Source organism: Puma concolor, chromosome A1, assembly GCF_028749965.1.
Source record: "Puma concolor isolate L17-30 chromosome A1, mPumCon1.1.hap2, whole genome shotgun sequence".
In the NCBI taxonomy this organism is placed as follows: domain Eukaryota; kingdom Metazoa; phylum Chordata; class Mammalia; order Carnivora; family Felidae; genus Puma; species Puma concolor.
This window is the reverse complement of record NC_141667.1, coordinates 26390029-26411510: the sequence shown is the minus strand read 5'-3', so window position 1 is coordinate 26411510 and position 21482 is coordinate 26390029. Positions and strand designations below refer to the sequence as shown.

Sequence of the window (21482 nt, the reverse complement as noted above, 5' to 3'; positions counted from 1 at the left end):
CTAAGAATCTTTAGATACAATATCCTAGATGACATTTTTTTTTAAGTCAGGAATCAGTGAGTGAAAAATCAAGTTTTTCTAAGGATTAAAAGGTAAGTATGGTAAGGGCATCTGCATGGCTCAGTCGGTTAAGTATATGACTCTTGATTTCCGCTCAGGTCATGATCTCATGGTTGGTGAGTTTGAGCCCCTCATTGGCCTCTGCACCGAGAGTGAAGAGCCTGCTTGTGTGTGTCTGTCTCTCTCTCTCTCTGTCTCTCTCTGCCCCTCCCCTGCTCTCTCTCCTCTCCTGTCTCTCTCTCTCAAAAAAAAGTAAATATGGTATTCTCATCTAATCAGTCAGTAGGAAGGACTTCTTACATAATATTCTGTGACGAGATCTTCAACATCTCAATTTGCTAGAAGTGTATGTGGCAGAATTCTTTCATCTTTTTGTAATGTTTATGCATCACAATTTACTGGATAGGATTCATCAGTGGACAGATACTGAAGGTACGTATGTATTCAGAAATAATCGGAAGGAAGTTGATGGTGTAGAAAGGAAAAGATTGATTAGATTGATCATTCCAGACTTAAAATTGAAAATGTTTGTATGGAGCAAAGAAGATGACTGGCTCTCAAAAAAAAAAAAAAAAAAAAGGAGCCATCAAATGTTCTAAAAAACTTTTTAAGCATTGTATTTTGACAGTTCAGGTGCAGGAAGAAGAGCCAGAAGTAATAAATTAGAACTCATTGGAGATACATTTGAAATCTGGATTCCACATTTACGAAATAGAAATGTTGTGGTTTGTGCATAAAAGTTGATGAGCAGTTAGGCTCAGGGAACGTGGTTTGTTTTAAAACCAAGAACATACGGAATAAAAATTTGGGTTTCTAATAGGTTTTTACTATCCCTTAATCTTCTGTAAATAATTTGTTAAAATGATTTCAAAAATATAAAAAGTGCCAGGGGCACCTGGGTGGCTCAGTCAGTTAAGTGTCCAGTTCTTGGTTTCAGCTCAGGTTATGATCTCACAGTTTGTGAGTTCGAGCCCCATGTTGGGCTCGGTGCTGACAGCTTAGAGCCTGGAGCCTGCTTCAAATTCTGTCTCCCTCTCTGCTCCTCCCCTGCTCATGCTCTGTCTCTCTCTCCTTCAAAAATAAATTAAAACGTTAGAAAAAAAAGAAAAAAATCTCTCAGTGCTTTGGTAGATACATAAAATGCCATAATTTGACCTGGAAAATTTAGAGAAGTCCAACAATGTTGAGCATTAAATTTGGACTCATGAAAAGATAGAATTGTGTTTTGAATGCCATGAAAAAGAAAAAAACATTTTGTCTATCAATTTGACATTTTATCCAAAATTAAAAATAATGCACACACACAGAGTATGTTTTCCAGAGGAGAAAAAAAAAAACACCTTTAATAATTTGAGTGATAGAAGCAGTCTACATTTTCTTGATTGAGACTTTTTCTCATTCCTTTTACAACATTAGGTATTAAACATTGTTTCTGTTTTACAGTGGTTGCTCTAGAAATTTAATATGGATATTTCACACTGTCCAAAGTTAATCATTATCTTTCCTCTCCTAAACAATATAAGGACTTAAAATGCTTTATTTTTTTTTCTTTCTTGCCTTTTTTTTTTTTAAACTTTCTATAATTTATTTTTTATAACTTACATCCAAGTTAGCACATGGTGCAACAATGATTTCAGGAGTAGATTCCTTAAGCCCCTTACCCATTTAGTCCATCCCCCTTCCCACAACCCCTCCAGCAACCTTCTGTTCTCCATATTTAAGAGTCTCTTCTGTTTTGTGCCCCTCCCTGTTTTTGTTATTTTTGCTTCCCTATAAAATGCTTTAATCTTAATCCTCTCCTGATTTTGTGCCATTATTATACAATATTTTAGATTTTTTTTAACCCCACAACTAGTCATTGTTGAACAAAATTATATAGTCAGTGATTTTTTTTTTAAGTTATTTATTTATTTTGAGAGAGAGCATGCACAAGTCGGGAAGGGGCAGAGGAGGGTGGAGGGCTTGAACCCATGATCCATGAGATCATGACCTTGAGCCAAAATCAAGAGTCAGGCTCAAGCAACTGAGCCACCCAGGTGCCCCATAGTAGTGATTATTTAAACTTACTTTCATATTCACCATTTAAAAAAATTTTTTTTAATGTTTATTTTTGAGAGAGAGAGAAAGGGAGTGTGAGTAGGGGGAGGGGCAGAGAGAGAGGGAGACACAGAATCCGAAGCAGGCTCCAGGCTCTGAACTTTCAGCACAGAGCCTGATGAGGGGCTCGAACTCACAGAGAGATCATGACCTGAGCCGAAGTCGCAGCTTAACTGAACAACCCAGGCACCTCTATCACTTTTTTTTTTTTTAAGTTTATATATTTTGAGAGAGAGAGAGAGAGGAGAACACGAGCAGGGAGGGGTAGAGAGAGAATCCCAACCAGGCTCGGCACTGTCAGTATGGAGCCCAATGTGGGGTTTGTACTGAAGAATCATGAGATCATGACCTGAGCTGAAACCACAAGTTGGTTGCTTAACTGACTGAGCCACCCAGGCACCCTATATTTACCACTTTTTAAACATAAGTTTATTCATTCTGAGATCATTTTCATTTTTCCTAAAGGAAATCTTTAAAAATGTCCTTAAATATGGGTCTACTGGTAACATTTTGTGTGTGTGTTGTGTGTGTTTTTAATCTCATGTTTCTCATTATTGAGAAGTCATCACTTAGGCTCTGTAGGCAAATTGTTTTCCCTCAGTACTTCTCTTTGTTGGGGCTCTTGAATCTCAGGATTGTTATTTTTTTATTAATTTTAGGAAATCTCAGACATTCATTTTAGGTGTGTTTCTTTTTTCTCCATTTGCAACTCTACTTAGATGTAACTTACCACTTTTTTTCTTTCCTCCTGATTTTTTAACCTCTAATATTTTTCACCTCATTGTCCATTCTAAGTAATTTTGGAGACAATTTTAAGTTTAATTTTTTTTTTGTCAGCCATGTCTAATCAGTTATGTAATGCCTTTCTAAATTCCTGATTATAATTTTTATATATAGTGTATTTTGTCTCTGGAAGTTTTATTCTTTTAAAAATTCATCTGGTTGTGTTTGATCAATTTCTTGGTCCTTGGTCTTAGTTTTGATAGTCTCTTTTACTTTTTTTAGTGTACTTATTTTATATTTTGTATCTAATAATTCTAATGCTTCTAGTCTTTTCAATTTTTTTTTTTTTTTTTTTTATTCTGCAAACTCTTGCTCATAGTAACTTGTTTCCTTGTGGGTTTTGTTGTGTTTTTATTGAGAGCTCCTGTTTCTTGGAACATTGTAGCATTTAGAGAGGAAAATGTGTTTTGTGGCATCTGGAAGCACTATCAGCCCAGCATACATTAAACGAACTTCTTAGCTGGGAGTGTTCCTAGTTAGAGAATGTGCATTCCAGAGCCCAAACTAGGGGAAGGCTGGCTTGTGATTAATTGTCAGGGGAGACTTCTTTCCCCTTTCCCCAGAGCCAAGGCTGAGATAGTAAAGTTTCTTTTACAATTTTCCCTTAAAAGGGGAAATGGGGGTCCCTGGGTGCCTTTGTTGGTTGGGTGTCCAACTCTTGATTTCTGCTGAGGTTGTGATCTCATGGTTTGTAGGAACCAGCCCCAAGAGCCCTGACGTGTGGCCTCTGTGGTGACAGGGCAGGGCCTGCTTGTTGGGATTCTCTCTCTCCTTCTCTCTGTCCCTCCACCCACGTATGCCTCAAAATAAATAAACATTTTTTAAAAATCTTTAAAAGAAGTGGGGGGAATGGATTTTTTCCTAATTTACCTTCTGTGCTGGTTCTCGTGGGAGTCCCAGAGTTCTAGGCCATTGCTTCCCAATGCCTTTCATGTCTGCTAACACAGAAAATTATGTTTGTTGAGCAGCACAGTAGGCAAAGTGGGAGATTTGGAGCCCTGGATAGGGTTATTGCAGCTGTAGGCAGCAGATATAGGGCTCTGACCATGTGCACTGCTCATTTTCCTGGAGAACTGTTTCCCTGTTACAGAATAGAAGGAAATGTTTTTGTTTAAAGATATAATTTAAAGAGTGGGGAAATGAATGATGAATACCATTATAGACTCTATGATAAAATGGTGGTTCTTGAAGCTTACAGTTTTGGGACCCCTCAAGCAGTTACAATTATTGAAGACCCCAAAGAGCTTTTGTTTATGTGGGTTATATTTACTGTCTTAGAATTTAAAAAAATATTTATTGGGACACCTGGGTGGCTCAGTCGGTTAAGCATCCGACTCTTGGTTTTGGCTCAGGTCATGATCCCACAGTTTGAGAGTTCTAGCCCTGCATTGGGCTTTGTGCTGACAGAGTGGAGCCTACTTGGGGTTCTGTTGTCCCTCTCTCTCTACCCCTCCCTTGCTTGCTCTGTCTCTCAAAATAAGTAAAAACTTAAAATTATTAAGTCATTTTAAAATAAGAATAAAATTACCACATGTTAACCCCAAATTTCTTTATGAAAAATAACTAGATTACTATCCTCCCAAAATAGTGAGACAAGAGGCCTTACCTCACACTTTTACAGAGATTTTTATTAAATTGTTTAGATTAAATTATATGAAAGCAATAAATTATTTGGATTAAATTATATGAAAGCAATCTGTAACTGAAAAAGGGATAACCTCCTGGATCCTAGTAGTCCTTGGATCACATTTTGAAAATCACTTGTATAAAGATTATATAGAGTAGCATGGCAGGCTCAATCTGAAGAGCATACGACTTTTGATTTCAGGGTTGTGAGTTTGAGTCCCATGTGGGGTGTAGAGATTACTTAAATAAATAAACTTAAAAAAAAAAAAAAGAGGTATAGAAATGTTTTCCCTGTTACCAGATGCCACTTATATGGACAAGTCATTGGTACACATAGTTGTTTTAATGTCAGTAGTGACTATAACTTTAGTATAATAGCCAACTCATACTAATGGAACTTGCAAATGCTAAAAATGGGCTCAGGGTTGGGTATAGGTTAGTCCAGAAATGTAGAAATTAGGAGTATCTTAAATTTGTGGTGGGTGGTTCGTCGGTTATTCAAGTTGCCAGTTTGAGAATTCTATTCCAATACTTTCATGCTCCCCCCTAGAGTAATAATACTGTAATCAAAAATAAAATAGTATAGAAGGGCTTTTAATGAAAAAATTCCCTTATTTTCCTTCTCCCTTCTTCCCAGTTCCACTTTGTAGAGACCCTTACTTTTAGTGCATTCTGGTTTTATTTCTCACCTGCATATCATGAAATCATATGCTTTTCTGTATCTTAATTTATCAACTTTTTTATGCATTATATTTTGACTTCCTACAGTCAGGAGTTAGTACATACTCTCTCATGCTTCTCATTTCTCCTTCCAAATTCATTGATATGCCTATTTCTCTTACTTCAACACTCCATATCCATCAAAGGTAGTCAGTATCTCAGTACTCTCTATTTTAAGAAAAGAATCTTGGAACTCTGGTGCTTTACTTTCCCTCTTTCCCCACCCCATCCCCCAACTTAGCTGTGGTTGTACTTGTGATTAACATTTATGTTATATTCTGTAATCGTAGTTTGTCTTCTGTAATTTAGGTTGATTCTGAAACTTTAATGCAAAAACTTTTATTCTTTTATGATTGTAAATAGTAGTACTTACTGTGGAGCCAAGTGGTGGTGGTGTACGATTATCATTTCTAATATGTTTGTTCCATTTTTACAACCCTGTGCCACTTAATAGAACAATCTTCCTAGGTTCAAGTTCAAATGGATGTTTGTTTTTTACATCCTACTGATTGCTTAACTGTGGTGTCTTTTACCAGGATCATGCCTTTCTTGAGCAATTTCATATTTGCTGAAGCCTTTCATTACCACCCGCCCCCCCCCCCCCCATCTTTTTGGTGCCTTGATTGTATCTTAAGATTTTTCCAGGCTCCTGGTATACTGTCCCTTGTCCAATCCTGTTTTCCTGGACATTTCTCTCCTGGAGGCCTCTATACTGTTTTTACTTACAGTCTAAGCTCATTGCCTGTGTCGGTCTGCTGCACAGCTGCTGACCTGGCCTCTCCTCTCTCCTGGATTTGGATCCACTGTTTATAGGATCTCATTTTTTTTTCTTGGTTTATTTTTTATTGAAGTACATCCTCATGTTAGTTACTTCGGAGAGGGGGGTGGTGTATAGGTAGTAAACTCAGTTCTCGAATGTCAAAAAAAATAATAATTCTGTCTTGATGGTTTAGCTGGGTACAGAACTCTGTATTAATAATCATCTTTCCTTGAATTTTTAAGACAGTCTGCTGTCTTCTAGCCACTAGTGTTATCAGTAAAAGTCTGATTTTCATTTATTTGTATACAGCTGACTTATTTTTTTTTCTTTCTGGAGACTTGAAAGATTTTTTTTTTTTAAACCTTGAAGTGTTGTAAAATGCTATGTCTCTAGATGTAGTTCTTTCATTCGATTTTGCACTCTGTAGTCCCTTTAAATTTGAAAATATATGCTTCCCTTCCAGAATGGGAAATACTATTTCTTAATTTCTTTCATTTGTTTTTTTCTTTTCTTTTCAAAATTCTTTCCAATTGGATATTGGACTTCCTAGATTATCTTCTCTTTTCTAGTTTTCATATTCTGATCTTGTCTGTATCCCTCAACTTTATCTTCTACCAGAGTGTAAAGTTTTTATTTTATGGATAAATCAGAGTTTTTTAAATTCTTGTTTGTTGCCTTGAGATATTCATTTTCTTTGGATCAATCCTGTTTCTTTTGCAGTTTATAGTAGGCTTTCTTCCAACTGTCTGGTGATTTTGGTCAGCTATCTGTTGTGGTAAGGTCTCTGGTTGGTTTCACTTTCTGGTAAGGAAGGGGAGAAAGCTGGCCATTAACCTCCAGTTTAAGTCCAAGAATATAAAAAGTGTCATTACTCTTTAATATTAATAATTCCCTAAATATTTTATTTTTCAACCCCCAAGAGAAATACCTTTCCATTTTATGTCTGATTCTTCAAGTATTTCATAACCTTGCTTACACATATTTTTATATGTTTGTTTTGTGGTTAATTAGTTTGTTCTGGTTTAAAACTGACTGAAGTTTATTAGACTTAATTTATTCACAAAGGATATTATCTAAATGGAAGCTTCTTCTGAATGAAAATGAAAGTCTTCTCATTTCACAAATAAATTTTTATTACAAGACTTGGGTTCTTAATTACTTGTCCAGTTTTATTTTAAAAAATTAATGACCATTAAGCCTTAAATTTTATGTAGGGATATAATTTAAGACCTTTTATTCTAACACTCCAAAGTAGGCACAATCCTTGGTTTAAAATATTTCAACCTAAGCCTAATTTTGCTTAAACTAATTTCAACTTGAATTTTTTTTTTAATTTTTTTTTTTTAACGTTTATTTATTTTTGAGACAGAGAGAGACAGAGCATGAACGGGGGAGGGGCAGAGAAAGAGGGAGACACAGAATCAGAAGAAGGCTCCAGGCTCTGAGCCATCAGCCCAGAGCCAGACGCGGGGCTCGAACTCACGGACCGTGAGATCGTGACCTGAGCCGAAGTCGGCCGCCCAACCGACTGAGCCACCCAGGCGCCCCAGAACTTGAATTTTTAAAAATTTACTTACTTATTTAGACTTAGCCAGTAGATATTTAATTGAATTGGTATGGCCCAGGCTGGTCATATACATCACATTAAAGGCAGTTTTTCTAAGGATATTTCAAGTTGAAAAAGAATTTCCCAGATGGGTTTAAGATAACCAGAGAATCTTTATTTTGAACAGCAGACAGTTGCCCTAGCCCTTAAACCCCTGGGAATTGGGACTAGATCATCGTTCATCATGATGCTTTTGGTAGAGGATATAGTTTCAGCCCAGATGATGGGTAGGTATCTGGCTAAGAGCAGTTGGGTTAGGCAGCCCTAGGCATGTACTTTATGATAATTGCTAAAGTATTGACATACTTTTTATATGGTTACTGGGAAGGGTGATTATAAGATTTATTGTTCAAGCCAAGACACATGGGTGTGAGAGAGTACTGTTAATAATTATGAGGGGACAGTGGGCTTAAACCAGAGCATATTGTCCTCCCTTTCTTAGTCACAGGGTCTTTTAAGGATCAGAGGCAGTATAAGTCAAATTGACTTAACGTTCCTATTCTATTCCCACTCTCTTTTTTGTCCTGTAGGACAAGTTTTGGGGATCAAGAAGTGTGAACAAATATTTTGATAAATAGCGTGGGGTGAATGGAAACTATATAGGAGTCCAAGACTATCTAAATTTTTATATAAACAAACCCCTTTTATGCAGTGTAGTCTGAATGTGTGAAATTTTATCAGTAAATGTTAAATATAAGTTTCACAGAACTGGTGTATTTATATTTTAAATATTCTTTTTCTCAGTTCTAGGAATTTTGAAGAAGTATAATATGTTATTGGCATTTTTTTAAGGCTGTGGAATTATCCATAGAAAATGTCAATCCCAAACCAATTTTCCACTATTTAAATTTCCCTTTTCCTGTCTTTCAGTTGTCATATATGTAGAAATTATTAGCTATTTTTAATATCAAAATGTGGAAAACCTCTTCCAAATATAAATTATAAGAGTTTCTTTGGACTTTGTTCTAAGTTTTTGTTTTTTTTTCTTTTTCATATTGGGCTGAAATCTGCCACCCTTCCATCCATTGGTTCTAGTTCTGTTCTCTGGAGCAGCATGGAGTAAGTCTCTTCTATTAGAAGGCAGCTCTCATATCTTCCCCAGTCATCTCTTCTAGACTGAATGTTCCCAGGTCCTCTACTTTTTATGTGAAATAATACCCATACTTATAAGTTTCATATTGATTCCCTTTGAATACATTATAATTATCAGTGTTTTCCCTAATATGGTTAAAATGTGATGGCCCCAAATTTTAATTGTATGCCATATTTGTATGGTATTGTGCACACCAGTGAAGAATATCCTGTACTATAACCCATGAATCAGACACTCTATTAGTGCAGCTTCAGCTTACGTCGGGTATTTTTTTTCTTAGCTATTCTTAACTTGTTGGCTCATATTAAAACTTACGGTCATCTAAAACCTGTCAGCTAAAATAACTGTTGGGGCTTTCCTTTTTTTAGAAGGCATTTCTGCCTTGATAATAAAACTTAAGTGTAATTCTAAGTGTATTAGAATAACAAATACACTTTCATGTGCTAACATCTGTAAGCCTTGGTTTTATATGACATAGACTCTCAATTTAAAAATTAAACATTTTTCTGAGAACTTTAGCTGGAAATTTATTTGATCTACAGTTTTGAAAAATGTTTTTGCCTCTTTATGTTTTAAATGGTTATGATTGAAAAGCATCTGACTTAGGTCTTCTTTTGCAACATGTGCTACATTTTTAAGAGAAAAATAAATGTATGTAATGAAATGCTGCCTGCAACTTGGGTAATTTATCTAAAATCATAGATAGTCCATTGTAGGTTTTGTGCCCTAGAGCAAGATTTCTCAACCTCAGCACTATTGACATTCTTTGGATAATTCTTTGTTGTGGGTAGTTGTCCTGTTTATTGTAGGATAAGTAACAGCATCAATGGTCTCTACCCACTAGATGCCAGTAGCACACATCAGTCACCACCACCTCCTCTGCAATTTGACCATCAGAAATTATCTCCAGACATAGCCAAATGTTCCTGGAGGGCACAATCTCCTCCAGTTGATAAGTACTGCCCTAGGGTATCAGAAGTATTTCTTATGTCAAATAAGTAATAGTTTCTCCCTTAAATGTTTTCTGTAATTGGAGTTAGAACTCAATATTTTTAACATGATTTCTTTGTAGAGTTTTTTTTAACTATAGAACAAGGATAAAGAACTTTACAAACAAATATTTTTTAAAATTCCTAGTTTCATCAGTTTTTCTTTTCTTCCTAGTACTGCTTTTTATCCCAGTTTGTCATCCCTGCTTTGTGATATGGTCCATGATCTTAAGCGTAGTATGTGTGACTGTCCAATGTTTTAAAATTAAGGAATAAAAACCATACAACAGTAACAAATACGGAATTGACTAGGAGGTTTATTGAGTTCAAATACTTGGTGTTGTGTAGCCCGTGATTAAATTTCTTGAAAATGTGCTTTGTATTTTATTAAATGCTTAGATTTTACAACTAAATTGTATTATCTTTATTCTTCTACTCCACAATATAGCCAGCAGCCAGCTTCGGGTGTAGCCTACTCTCATCCAACTACAGTTGCTAGCTACACTGTCCATCAGGCTCCAGTAGCTGCTCACACAGTTACTGCTGCCTATGCACCAGCGGCCGCCACAGTTGCAGTTGCCAGGCCTGCTCCAGTAGCTGTTGCAGCTGCTGCAACAGCTGCTGCTTATGGAGGCTACCCCACTGCACATACAGCAACTGACTACGGTTATACCCAGAGACAACAAGAAGCACCACCACCACCACCCCCAGCTACTACACAGAACTACCAGGTAAGAAAACTACTGGTTCCAGTAGTCTTGACATACATGCTTCAATGGCCATAGTGTGTGATACAGTGTCCAAGCCAGTGCTTTCAAACTTGGGTCTTCGGAAATCTACCTGTAATGATGAAGTGAGTGTGTGTTCATAGGTAATTTAGGGGCATCCTTGCAGTGAGTTTTATGTTAGTAATTCCCGAGTCCATTCAACTCCATTTTGTATCTGTGTCTGCTTTAATTAAAAATATTTTCCATTAATTACTGGTTAAATATTAACCAAGGTTTTCAGAAAAATGAAGACATAGTGAAGATGCTCCTTGTTTGTATTATGGCATTATTCATCCATCCATTTGGAACACAGGCTGTGTCTCCTCTTTTGAGAACCATGAGCCTAAGCTATATAGGCCAAACAAGTTACATAGTGTTCTCTTGAAATTTAACAAGGACAGAAAACTTGCCGCTCAAGGTATTCTTTCTTGGTATGTAACAAATTGATGACTGCTCTTATTCATTTAGTTGCTTTTGGTTCAGTCTTTTGGGGACCCAAAGATCTAATTCCCTTTTATAGTAGTACTGTTTGTTATGACACTAAATTACTACTTACTAAATTTGGTCCTCATGTTTTAGTAACCCATTTTCTGTTTGTTTGCTTTTAGGATCTGTATTTATTTATTTATTAATTGATTGATTGATTTACATGTTTGTTTTGAGGGAGGGAATGGGGGAGGAACAGAGAGAGAATCCCAAGCAGGGTCAGCACAGAGACTTACACAGGGCTCAAACTCATGCAAGATCGTGTCCTGAGCCAAAATTGAGTTGAATGCTTAACTGACTAAGCCACCCCAGCTCCCCTAGGATCTGTTTTTAAACTCAGATCCTTCTGGACTTTGCCTAGTTTTCCTATATTCTTTCTAAAGTATATAAATTTATTTTGTTCAGTAATGAATTGACATGTGAATCATAACATTAGTATTTTCTGTTACTATTGGGCAAGTTACTAAACTCAGAATTCCTTTTGCCATGTGTGATTGTTTTTATTATGTCCAGAGACACAATATAATAAATCCATTGTTTTTAATAGGGTGTATGCAACCCATCATTTTCTGGGCCTTGCCTATTTTTTCAGCCTTTCCACCTGCATGTCCCCCTCCTCACTTTATGCAGTGCCAGAGTTCACCCAGCTCACCTTGATCTTCACTGCTTTGGAGACTTATATACGGTGTTCTTTCTTCCTGGAACCTGAGTTCCCCTTTCCTCTCCACCCAGAAGCTGCTACTCATCATGTTGTTAATAGTGGTAAAGAATGAAAAGAAAGCCAGAGCAGTCAAAGCTTAGAACACACAGGTGGTCTTTACTATGAGATCCATTTTTAAAGATAGGCATTATTTTTAAATGCTTCAGTGATTTTTTTCTGATGTGAAAGTTAAACATGCTGCTTGAAATGGTTTTGACCTTATTTGAAGTCCAAAATGATTGCCCTTTGTTTTGAATTTGATTCTTATACATAGGTCTGTAGTTAGTTGTTTTCCTTTATTACACTTTTATATAGTAGAGTTGGGTTTTTTTTCCTGCCACTTCACTTACAGGAAGACTTTCTTTTATTGCCTTTCTTTAGGACTCGTACTCGTATGTAAGATCCACCGCTCCTGCTGTAGCTTATGATAGTAAGCAGTACTACCAACAGCCAACAGCAACGGCTGCTGCCGTAGCAGCTGCTGCCCAGCCTCAGCCTTCTGTTGCTGAAACCTACTATCAGACAGGTGGGTTTTATTAGCATACAGTTTCATTGAAAACTACTAAAATAAATTGTTCACTGTGTTTAATGAAGGTACCCTTTTGAGTTCATCTAAGGTCATTGTGTTACATTACTTAAAAAGAAGCAGGTTTTAGCCTTGTTCTCTGTTCTGCTGTTGTAATGCCTTTGAGTACCAAAGAGAGAAGGCCATGGGGACAAATCCTAATCATGCCCTTTTCTTACAGTTCTCTTCCTGCTGTGAAATAAGCTATACAAAAGGAGTTATGGTGATAATTTCTGGCCACATTCTTATCTTCACTAGAGATGCTCAGAACATATTGCTGCCTGCCTTTGTGTAACCAGTGGAGACCCTTTGAGGCCCCCCACCTTTTTAAGTTTTTAAATTTATTTTGAGAGAGTGCAACTGGGGGGAATGGCAGAGAGGGAGGGAGAGAGAGAATCCCAAGCAGCCTCTGTGCTGTCAGTTCAGAGCCCCACACAGGGCTGGATCTCAAGAACTGTGACCTCATGGCCTGAGCTGAAATGGAGAGTCGAACACTTAACTGAGTCACCCAGGCACCCTGAAGATGGATTTTTTTAATAGAGATTGAATTGAAAACTTTTAAAAACAGCTGAGTTCAGAAAAGTAGACAGTTCATTTATTTTATTTTTGAAGGACTGTGAGAGTGTGGGTAGAACCTTGGATTAGGAAAAAGTAGGACTAGCCTCTAGTACTGACTTTACCACTAATGTGGGTAGTGATTTTTACCTCTTTTCGTCTCTGTTCTCTTATTAGTAACTGAGGCAGTTGATCCAGATCTCTCTAGGGTACTTCTAGTTCTCAGATTTTTATGAGTCTCTTAAAAGTGGTATACAAATATTTTTATAGTTATGACTGATTTTTCTTATAGTTTGTTCTCTAATGATTTGTGAGTACACTGATCTGTAGTGAACTTCCTAGTTAATTATCAAAGTTAGATTGTATTTAAGAGTCAGAAGAGCCTTGGTTTAGTCTTGGGTCTGATATTGACTATGTGACTTGTAAGCCATTTAGCTCTTGGACATTAATTTCCTTTTGTAAAATGTCCTGATCTGTGTGTTGTGTGGATCAAGTTTCATACTACAGTTTTATAAACTGAACTGCTGTTTATTTAAGGTGCCTTTACTAAACTAAGCATAAGGTACTGGCCCTCTGATATTTGGGCCTTTATCAGGAATTAGACTTGTATGCCTTAATGATTGTTAATAAATGATTAATTATTAATTTAGGGCTTAATAATAAGGTTCCTAAGATTCTTAAAGCATACGGTTTAAAAAATCCTTAAAGCATAAGGTTCCTAAGATTCTTAAAGCAAAATAAATATTTTGAACATGGTCAAAGGCAGCAGAAACCTGAATATTAGCCATTTGAGAACAATTGCACTCAAGCCATTGGACATTTGAAGATTTAAGTCAGTGTCACCTTATGAGTTGAAATTAGACTGAAGTTCACTATGGATGAATTAATAAAAATGTGATGAAGTATATTTGAACAAGTTGATGTAATTAAACAATGAAATTTTTATTGTGAATTGAAATACATATTTGAGGCTCGCTATTCCTAATATTAAGCATAATGCTCAAATTAGACTGACTAGCCTAAATACACACACACACACACACACACACACACACACACACGCACACGCACACACACACACCTTTTCTAAAAACGTTATTTAAGTAGTACTGCTATTCAGTTAGTTGTAAATTTGGACAAAATGCCATTTTGGAAATACATAGAAAGCATCTGAGAATGGGATATTAGATGAATTTATATAGATGTGTTATTTAATTGGTAGTAAGAATTTCAACCCTTGTGCTAAGAAAAAACTTCTAGCATCAGATTTACAGTTGATGTTTATACTTAGTTTATCAATATCCTTGAAAATTAGAAAAAATATCAAGGTACACCCTTCTAATTTTCTGTTGTCTCTTTCCCATTTTAGCCCCCAAAGCAGGTTATAGCCAAGGTGCAACTCAGTATACACAAGCCCAGCAGACTCGACAAGTGACAGCCATAAAACCAGCCACACCAAGTCCAGCTACCACTACTTTCTCCATTTATCCTGTATCTTCCACCGTACAGCCAGTAGCAGCTGCAGCTACTGTGGTGCCATCTTATACCCAGAGTGCTACTTACAGTACCACGGCAGTTACTTATTCTGGTAAGATGGATAAGCTGTGTTTAAATGAAACTACCTTATTTTATGGAATGATCTTCCTCCCAGTAGCCAGAATTGAATTAATTGATAGTTGTTGTTATATGTGCATAATGTAACAAATAGACCGTACCCTAGGTTGTGTTTTTGTTGGTGGTGGTGTTACTGTTTGTTTGTTTTTTTATTTTTATTTTTTTAAGCTAGGAGATTTTAACAATGTAAAATGCTCTTTGGGCATTTGAAAGGTAGTCATGAGTCCTGGGCCTAGCATTGCAGTTAGAGAAAATAACACCTAGTATTTTACATGGTCATTTTTTTTTTTCCTGACTTTTCCAAATGAATTTGAAAACTTAAGGTTGACATTCAGGGACTACCACTGACAAATTGTATTTATTTCAGCTGTGTCAGGGAGCTGTTTCTTTATCTTTATTATCAGGAATAAGTAATCTTGAAAATATTAGGTAGCTTTTGTAAACATCCATAAGATTGTTCTGTAACACATGTCTCTTAGAAGGACAGAATAGCTTTATTTTCCTTAAATAATCATATTTTTTTTTATTATCTTATTAAGGAAAGTATGTATTTCCTTAAGTAATCATTATAGTGAGAGAAATATAATCACTAAAATCTTACTTATGTCCACTGCTTTTCTCATTTCTAGCTGAGGTACTTTGCAGTGTTTCAGTGATTAAAGTCATATGTTGTGGCAGCTCTTTCTGCCCACAGGTCCTGTCCCCGTGCTTTAATAAAACCACCTTTTTAGATTGGGAAAAAAAAATGACATGTTGCTTTTTTGTAGATCTGTAACCTTGCATTACTGTATGGTTTGTTTTGTTCTGCAGTTTATTTCTTAATACCCCATCTTGTTCCATGGAGGATTTAAAGCAATATGGGCAATTTTAGTTCTTCTTGATACTTTGTTGTAGCTTGGTGTTAGAAGACTAACTACAGAATTTAAAAAAAAAAATTTTTTTTCAGAGTTTTTTTTTTTTTTTTTTTTAATCTCTTACCCTATGCAAAATTAAATGCTTATGCTGGGTGCTAGGTATATAATGGTGAGTTAGGCAGACATGGAGTATTTAGGAAAACCTTTTTTTTCTGGCTGGAATACAGGATACACGGGGTAAATCTCAAGATATGAGGCTAGAAATGTCATTGTGAAAAGCCTTGTAGGCTCTGTTATAGTCTTATGGGCCAAAAGGGTGCCAAAGAGGAAGTCTGCAGAACAGGAGCAGTAGGAGCAGGTTTTAAGTTAACTGTGGCAACCATGCAGGAATGAATTAGGAGTGAGGAAATGTTATTATTCCTAGGTCTGTGATTCCTAGGATTGCCAAGATACTTTTCTGTCTCTCTTTATCTCTGATTAATAAGTTATAACTGCATATGGAATTATTTCAGTGGAATCTGACTAGACACATTTTAAAGTTTTGTTTTTCTCTTTTTGAGAGAGAAGGTGTGTGTGTGTGTAGTGGGGGGGGGGGGGGGTGGAGAGAATCTTAAGCAGGCTCCATGCCTAGCACAGAGACCAATGCAGGGCTCACTCTCACAACTGTGAGATCATGACCTGAGCTGAAATCATGAGTTGGACACTTAATTGACCCAGCCACCCAGGTGCCCCTGGGCACATATTTTAAAAATGTCCACATTAACTTCAAAATAAGGAGTACAATGTATTCTTTCCTATTGTTGCTTCTCTCTTACATGTTCTCCTCCCTCTCTTTTCTCTTTTCCATTGTCTCAGTTGCTTGAATAAATCTTACACAGGATGAAGTTAATTGTTTTTATTTACTGCTATATTACATGAATAATACATGTAAATACATTTAAAACTAGAAACTATAGATAAAAAAGGAGAAAAAATTAAATCATTGGACATCTACTCCTAGATACTTCCTGCCATTAACATTTTGGTGCATGTCTGTCTTTTCTTCATGGGAATATACATATACAGTATATACCTTTTTTTTATAAAAAGGAATTTGTCTAATGCATATTATTTTGTTAATTGGCTTTTTTCTCATTGTGAATGTTCTTTCATGTCATTAAATTAAAATATATCATCCTTTTGATTTGTTTTTCCCCAACTTTTTATTTTAGAAAATTTTAATTTTGCAGAAAAGTTGAAAAAATAGTACAAGTGTACTATATACCATTTAACTAGATTTATCAATTAATATTTTATCATATTTGCTTTATCAAAACACATTTTCAAATGGTTCAGCAGTATATTTACAAGTTGCAGATGACCTGGTGCTTTGCCTAGAATTTTTCAGCATGTATTTCCTAAGAATAAGGGCATTCTTTTACGTAACCAAATGCAAATATCATAAAACGAAATTGAACATGGATATTATCTAATTTCTTTAATTGTCCTCAAGTGTCTTTTATGGCTGGGCTTTCTAGGTGTTTGGTGTGTTTGCACTTTGTTTTATTTATTTATTTATTTATTTATTTATTTACTTATCTATCTATTTATTTAATGTTTGTTTATTTTGAGAGAATGTGCACAAGCAGGGGAGGGGCACAGAGAAGGAGACAGAGGATCCCAAGCAGGTTATGTGGTGTTAGCCAGAGCCTGATGCAGGTTTCCTGCTCAAGAACTAGGAGATCATGACTTGAGCCGAAACCAAGAGTCAGGTGCTTAAGTGACTGAGCCACCCAGGCTCCCCATTTTTTTTTTTAAGTTATTCTTTCTTTCTTTTTTTCTTTAATGTTTTAATTAACATTAATGTTTTAATGTTTATTTATTTGGGTGGGGAGGGGGAGGGAGAGAGGGAGACACCGTATCCGAAGCAAGCTCCTGGCTCTGAACTGTCAGCACAGAGTCTGATGCAGGTCTCAAACTCAGAAGTCATGAGATCATGACCTGAACCGAAGTTGGACATTTAACCAACTGAGCCACCCAGGCACCCATGTGCTTCGTTTTAAATTCAGATTCTAATCAAGGAGCATGGATTGTACTTGGTTGTTATACCTTGTTAGTTTCAGTTTTCTTTAATGTAGAATAATCTCCTATTTTTATCTTGTCTCTCATGACCTTGACATTTTTGAAGAGTTCAGGCCAGTTGTCCTATAGAATATCCCACAATCTGGATTTTTCTTTCTTTATGCTTAGATTATGACCGCTTTTTAGTCAATAAAACTACCTAAGTGAACTTTTGTATCTCATCACATCAAGAGCACATAAGTAATGTTATAAATTCTGTGTTGGTGATGCCAGCCAGGTATAATGACTATCAGATCTCTCCATTTTAAGGATACCTTTTTCACTTTGTAAGTAACCGAGTAATCTTTGGGCCTATTACCCAACTACTCTTCACTCTATGGTGTTAGATCCTTTGAAAATCTCTTAACTGGATCAAGTTCAATGATGGTGGATATAAAATCCTTTTACATTGATTCTTAGCACTCTTCTCTAAGGAAGAGTCCCCTATTCCTTCTTTTTTAGTATTACTGTGGACTCATTCTTTTTTATTCATTGTAGTATAATCCATTATTCTCTTTTTTCTTTTTGAGGCACACATTTTCCCAAATTTGGCCAATGGGATCCATTTCAAACTAGCTCCTGAGCCTTTTGGACTTGGCATCGTTATTCTTTGAGCCCCTATTTCGTTTTTGGCACAGTAAGATATTGCTGATACATACACTTAAAGCATTTCCTGCCCGAGTCTCACAATCAGCCATTTCACAAAGGAGCTGTGATTTCTAATATAGTATTTAGAAATCAAAATCTACGTTTAGAAATACGTAGTTTTTAATGGGTGCGTGATATTTTATTGTATGGATGTACTATATAGATTTTAGAGTTTGTGTCTTGGGATGCTTGGTTTCATATTAGGGAAAAGCTAAGAACGACATTGAGTTAAATAATCCTTGTATGAAAAGATTTGTGTAGTTGTCAGTTGTTTTCCTAAGATAAATTCCTAGAAATTACTGTTGTGTCGAAGGGTATGCACTTGAAAAAAATGCAATACACAGTGTGAAATTGTCATCCAGAAGAGTCATTATTAGGGTGTCTGAGTTCTGTATATGCAGTTTTATATCAGCTACAATTTAGATTAGCTATTTTTTTGTTGTCATTAAGATGAGTTCTAGAATATTGGTATGTACTAAATGGTGACTTGTAGCATGCTGAGTTTTCTACTGAAGTGGTATGTTTTTGTTTGTGATATCTTACACTTAAAATTTCAGCTTATTTAACTTACTAATAAGCATTTTAAATAAGAGTACTTTTTAATTGAAACTGTTTTAGCCCTCAAAAATTGAGCTTTTACTTAAAGATGCAGCCTTATATTTGTTTTTCTACAGTGCTTTTACAAGAAATGTACGATTGTTTGCAAGTGTTCATAGGAGATTAAGTAGTAAGCTATAGTTAAGCTTGCCTTTTATTAGTTTTAGACTACATGTGTACAGAGGGAGATTATTTTGTAAATAGTAAGCTTAACCTGGTTATTTTTGTGGTTTAGATAACTCAGTGTTTAAAGTACTTCACAATCTCTTAGCCTCAGTTTTCTCATCTGTCAAATAAGGAGATACTTGCCTTAACACACCTGTTTTGAGACTTCACTGTGTCTGGAAAACTGCCTGTCATACTGTGGATTCTCAATTGAAAAAAAAAAAAAAAGCAAAAAACTACAAGTCCTGGTCATCCAGCATTGTAGTATGCTGTTGCTGTTACCCTGTTTTTTACTTTATGATACATAATTCATGAGGTTACATTTAAGTGGCATTTTTACAGTTTCTGTATATAACAGCTAGTTATTTAGAAAATATCTATTGTAAAGATTCATACAAAAATCATGGTCCTAGCCAGTTTTAATCTAAAGGTAGCTTTAACTAGACAACTTAATGGATTTTAAGAGTGATATTTAAACTATTATTTTGAAGATACTTGGCTGTGAACTTAATTATATTTTTCTATCACATTCCTAAAAAATTTTTTTATTGTTTTTTATTTGTTTTTTGAGAGAGAGATAGAGAGCAAGCTGGGGAGGGGTAGAGAGAGGGTGAGATACAGAATCTGAAGTAGGTTCCAGATTCTGAGCTGTTAGTACAGAGCCCGACGTGAGTCTCAAACTCCCCAACTGTGAGATCATGACCTGAGCTGATGTCGGACACTTAACCGACTGAGCCACCCAGGTGCCCCTCTTCTATCCCATTTTTAAATGACAAAGGACATTGGTAAAACTGACCAGAAAAGAGTTCATTGATCTATATAGGTTTTCCCTTGATCATTTACATCAGTTGTTCTGTTTTTTCTTTCTTTTTAAAAAATGTTTGAGGGAGAGAGAGAGAGAGAGCATGTTAGCTGGGGAGGGGCAGAGAGAGAGAGAGAGAGACCGACCGACCCAAGTAGGCTCCAAGCTGTCAGCACAAAGCCCAACGCGGGGCTCGATCTCATGAACTATGAGATCATGACCTGAACCGAAATCAAGAGTCACACACTTAACTGACGAAGCTGCCCATGCGCCCCTACATCAGTTGTTATCTAATTGTTTTTTTATCTGATCATATTCTTAGTATTGATATACCTACCTACTTCTCCCTACTTTTATTTTTAGATGTTTTCTTCTCTTATTACACTTTCTTTCTTTTTTTTTTAATGTTCATTTATTTTTGACAGAGACAGAATGCGAGTGGGTTAGGGGCAGAGAGAGAGAGGGAGACGCAGAATCCGAAGAAGGCTCCAGGCTCCAAGCTGTCAGCACAGAGCCCGACGCGGGGCTCGAACTCACAAGCTGTGAGATCATGACCTGAGCCGAAGTCAGATGCTCAACTGACTAAAGCCACCCAGGCACCCCTACCACACTTTCTATCTTTAGAAGCATTTATGTAATTTGATAACCTGACATAAAACTCTAGGAAGCCTTTTCATGCAAGTTATTTGGTCTCTTTTCTAGATATTTCCAGTTTCGGATGCCATGATTCTGATTTCCCATGCATCTTAAAATCCTCACCTTTCTAATTAATGTTTTCTTCCCTGCGTGTAGATGCCTTGGAGCTAGTGGGTCAGAAGTCTTATTTTTTTTTTTCCAATAAAGCAGTCTGCATTTGAGACATCAAAAGTTCAGTTTTCCTCAAGTAGTTCTTCTTTGCCATCCTGGCAACCAGGAATCTTTTTTTTGAGCCTTACATGACTCTTTTTCCACTCATTTCCACTTCAGAGAAAAAAGAAGTCTTACTGTAATGGGGTAAATAGGGAGTCCACCAAATTTCCAGAGATCTTAGTTTAGAAAGGGGGTAAGTTTTCTAGTTTTGAGGTCCTTTTATACAGCAACTTTGTCAAATTTAAAACTTTTATAGATTTTTAGGTCTATAAATCACTGAACATAAACAACATGTGTATATGTATTATGTTTATGTCAGTAACAAGCTTCATGTGCTTATTCATTACACTTTGAACAATGGACATGGATAGAATCCATACATTCAACCAGAAAATATAGTGCTTATGTCTCTTTTGGAGGATGAAAAACAGTGTATTTGGTCAAGTCCAAAATCTTACGTCTGTTGTCCTGTATATTCATCTAAACTCTGGTTCCATATCACAAACTTCTGCTAGGGTTTATTCCCCTTACTTCTCCAAACCAGCTTCTGTCAGCCACTTGCTTTTATCAGTTGCACAGCCCATCAGTCAATCAGTGGGTTTCAAAATCTTGGTGTGTTTTCTGTTCTTTTATTTCTTCTATTCTCTTAGCCATCAAGTATATAAAAATCTTACTTTCATGAGTTTCTTTTTTTCCTACTAGTATCTTAGTTCAGACTCTTCCTCAAATTCAACCCTTCCCAAATTGTATTCAGAGGAATTCTTTTGGGAGAAATATTAACAGATTCCGTGACCATGTAACTTTATCACTCTGTTGTAGCCCACCAACTGAACTATATGTTTTTTGAAGGCAAAAACCAAATCTTAAACTTTTTCTATGCCTCTGTAACGCCTGGCATGTGTTGAGTTAAAAAGTTGATTGACTTCTATAAAAGGAAGATAAAGATTTTTCCAGGTTTTGTGAGATACATATTTGTAAATATGCACATGTAAACCTACCTATATTGGCGGAATTTATTGAATTTAAATTCATGACATTTAACTTGG

General features: G+C 36.1%; 1 protein-coding gene across 3 annotated transcripts in view; it reads left to right on the top strand.

Annotated features, from left to right (window-relative positions):
* ZFR (zinc finger RNA binding protein) overlaps window positions 1-21482 on the top strand; it is an 85050-nt gene that overhangs the window by 10395 nt on the left and 53173 nt on the right. For 2 of the 3 annotated variants that reach the window (XM_086676549.1, XM_086676569.1), the window contains 4 exons: window positions 8688-8711; window positions 10183-10465; window positions 12069-12213; window positions 14177-14395. In XM_086676549.1, coding sequence (XP_086532675.1) covers window positions 8688-8711; window positions 10183-10465; window positions 12069-12213; window positions 14177-14395 — 671 coding nt within the window. The remainder of the gene's footprint in view (window positions 1-8687; window positions 8712-10182; window positions 10466-12068; window positions 12214-14176; window positions 14396-21482) is intronic. The other variant, XM_086676558.1, reaches the window with a different exon arrangement.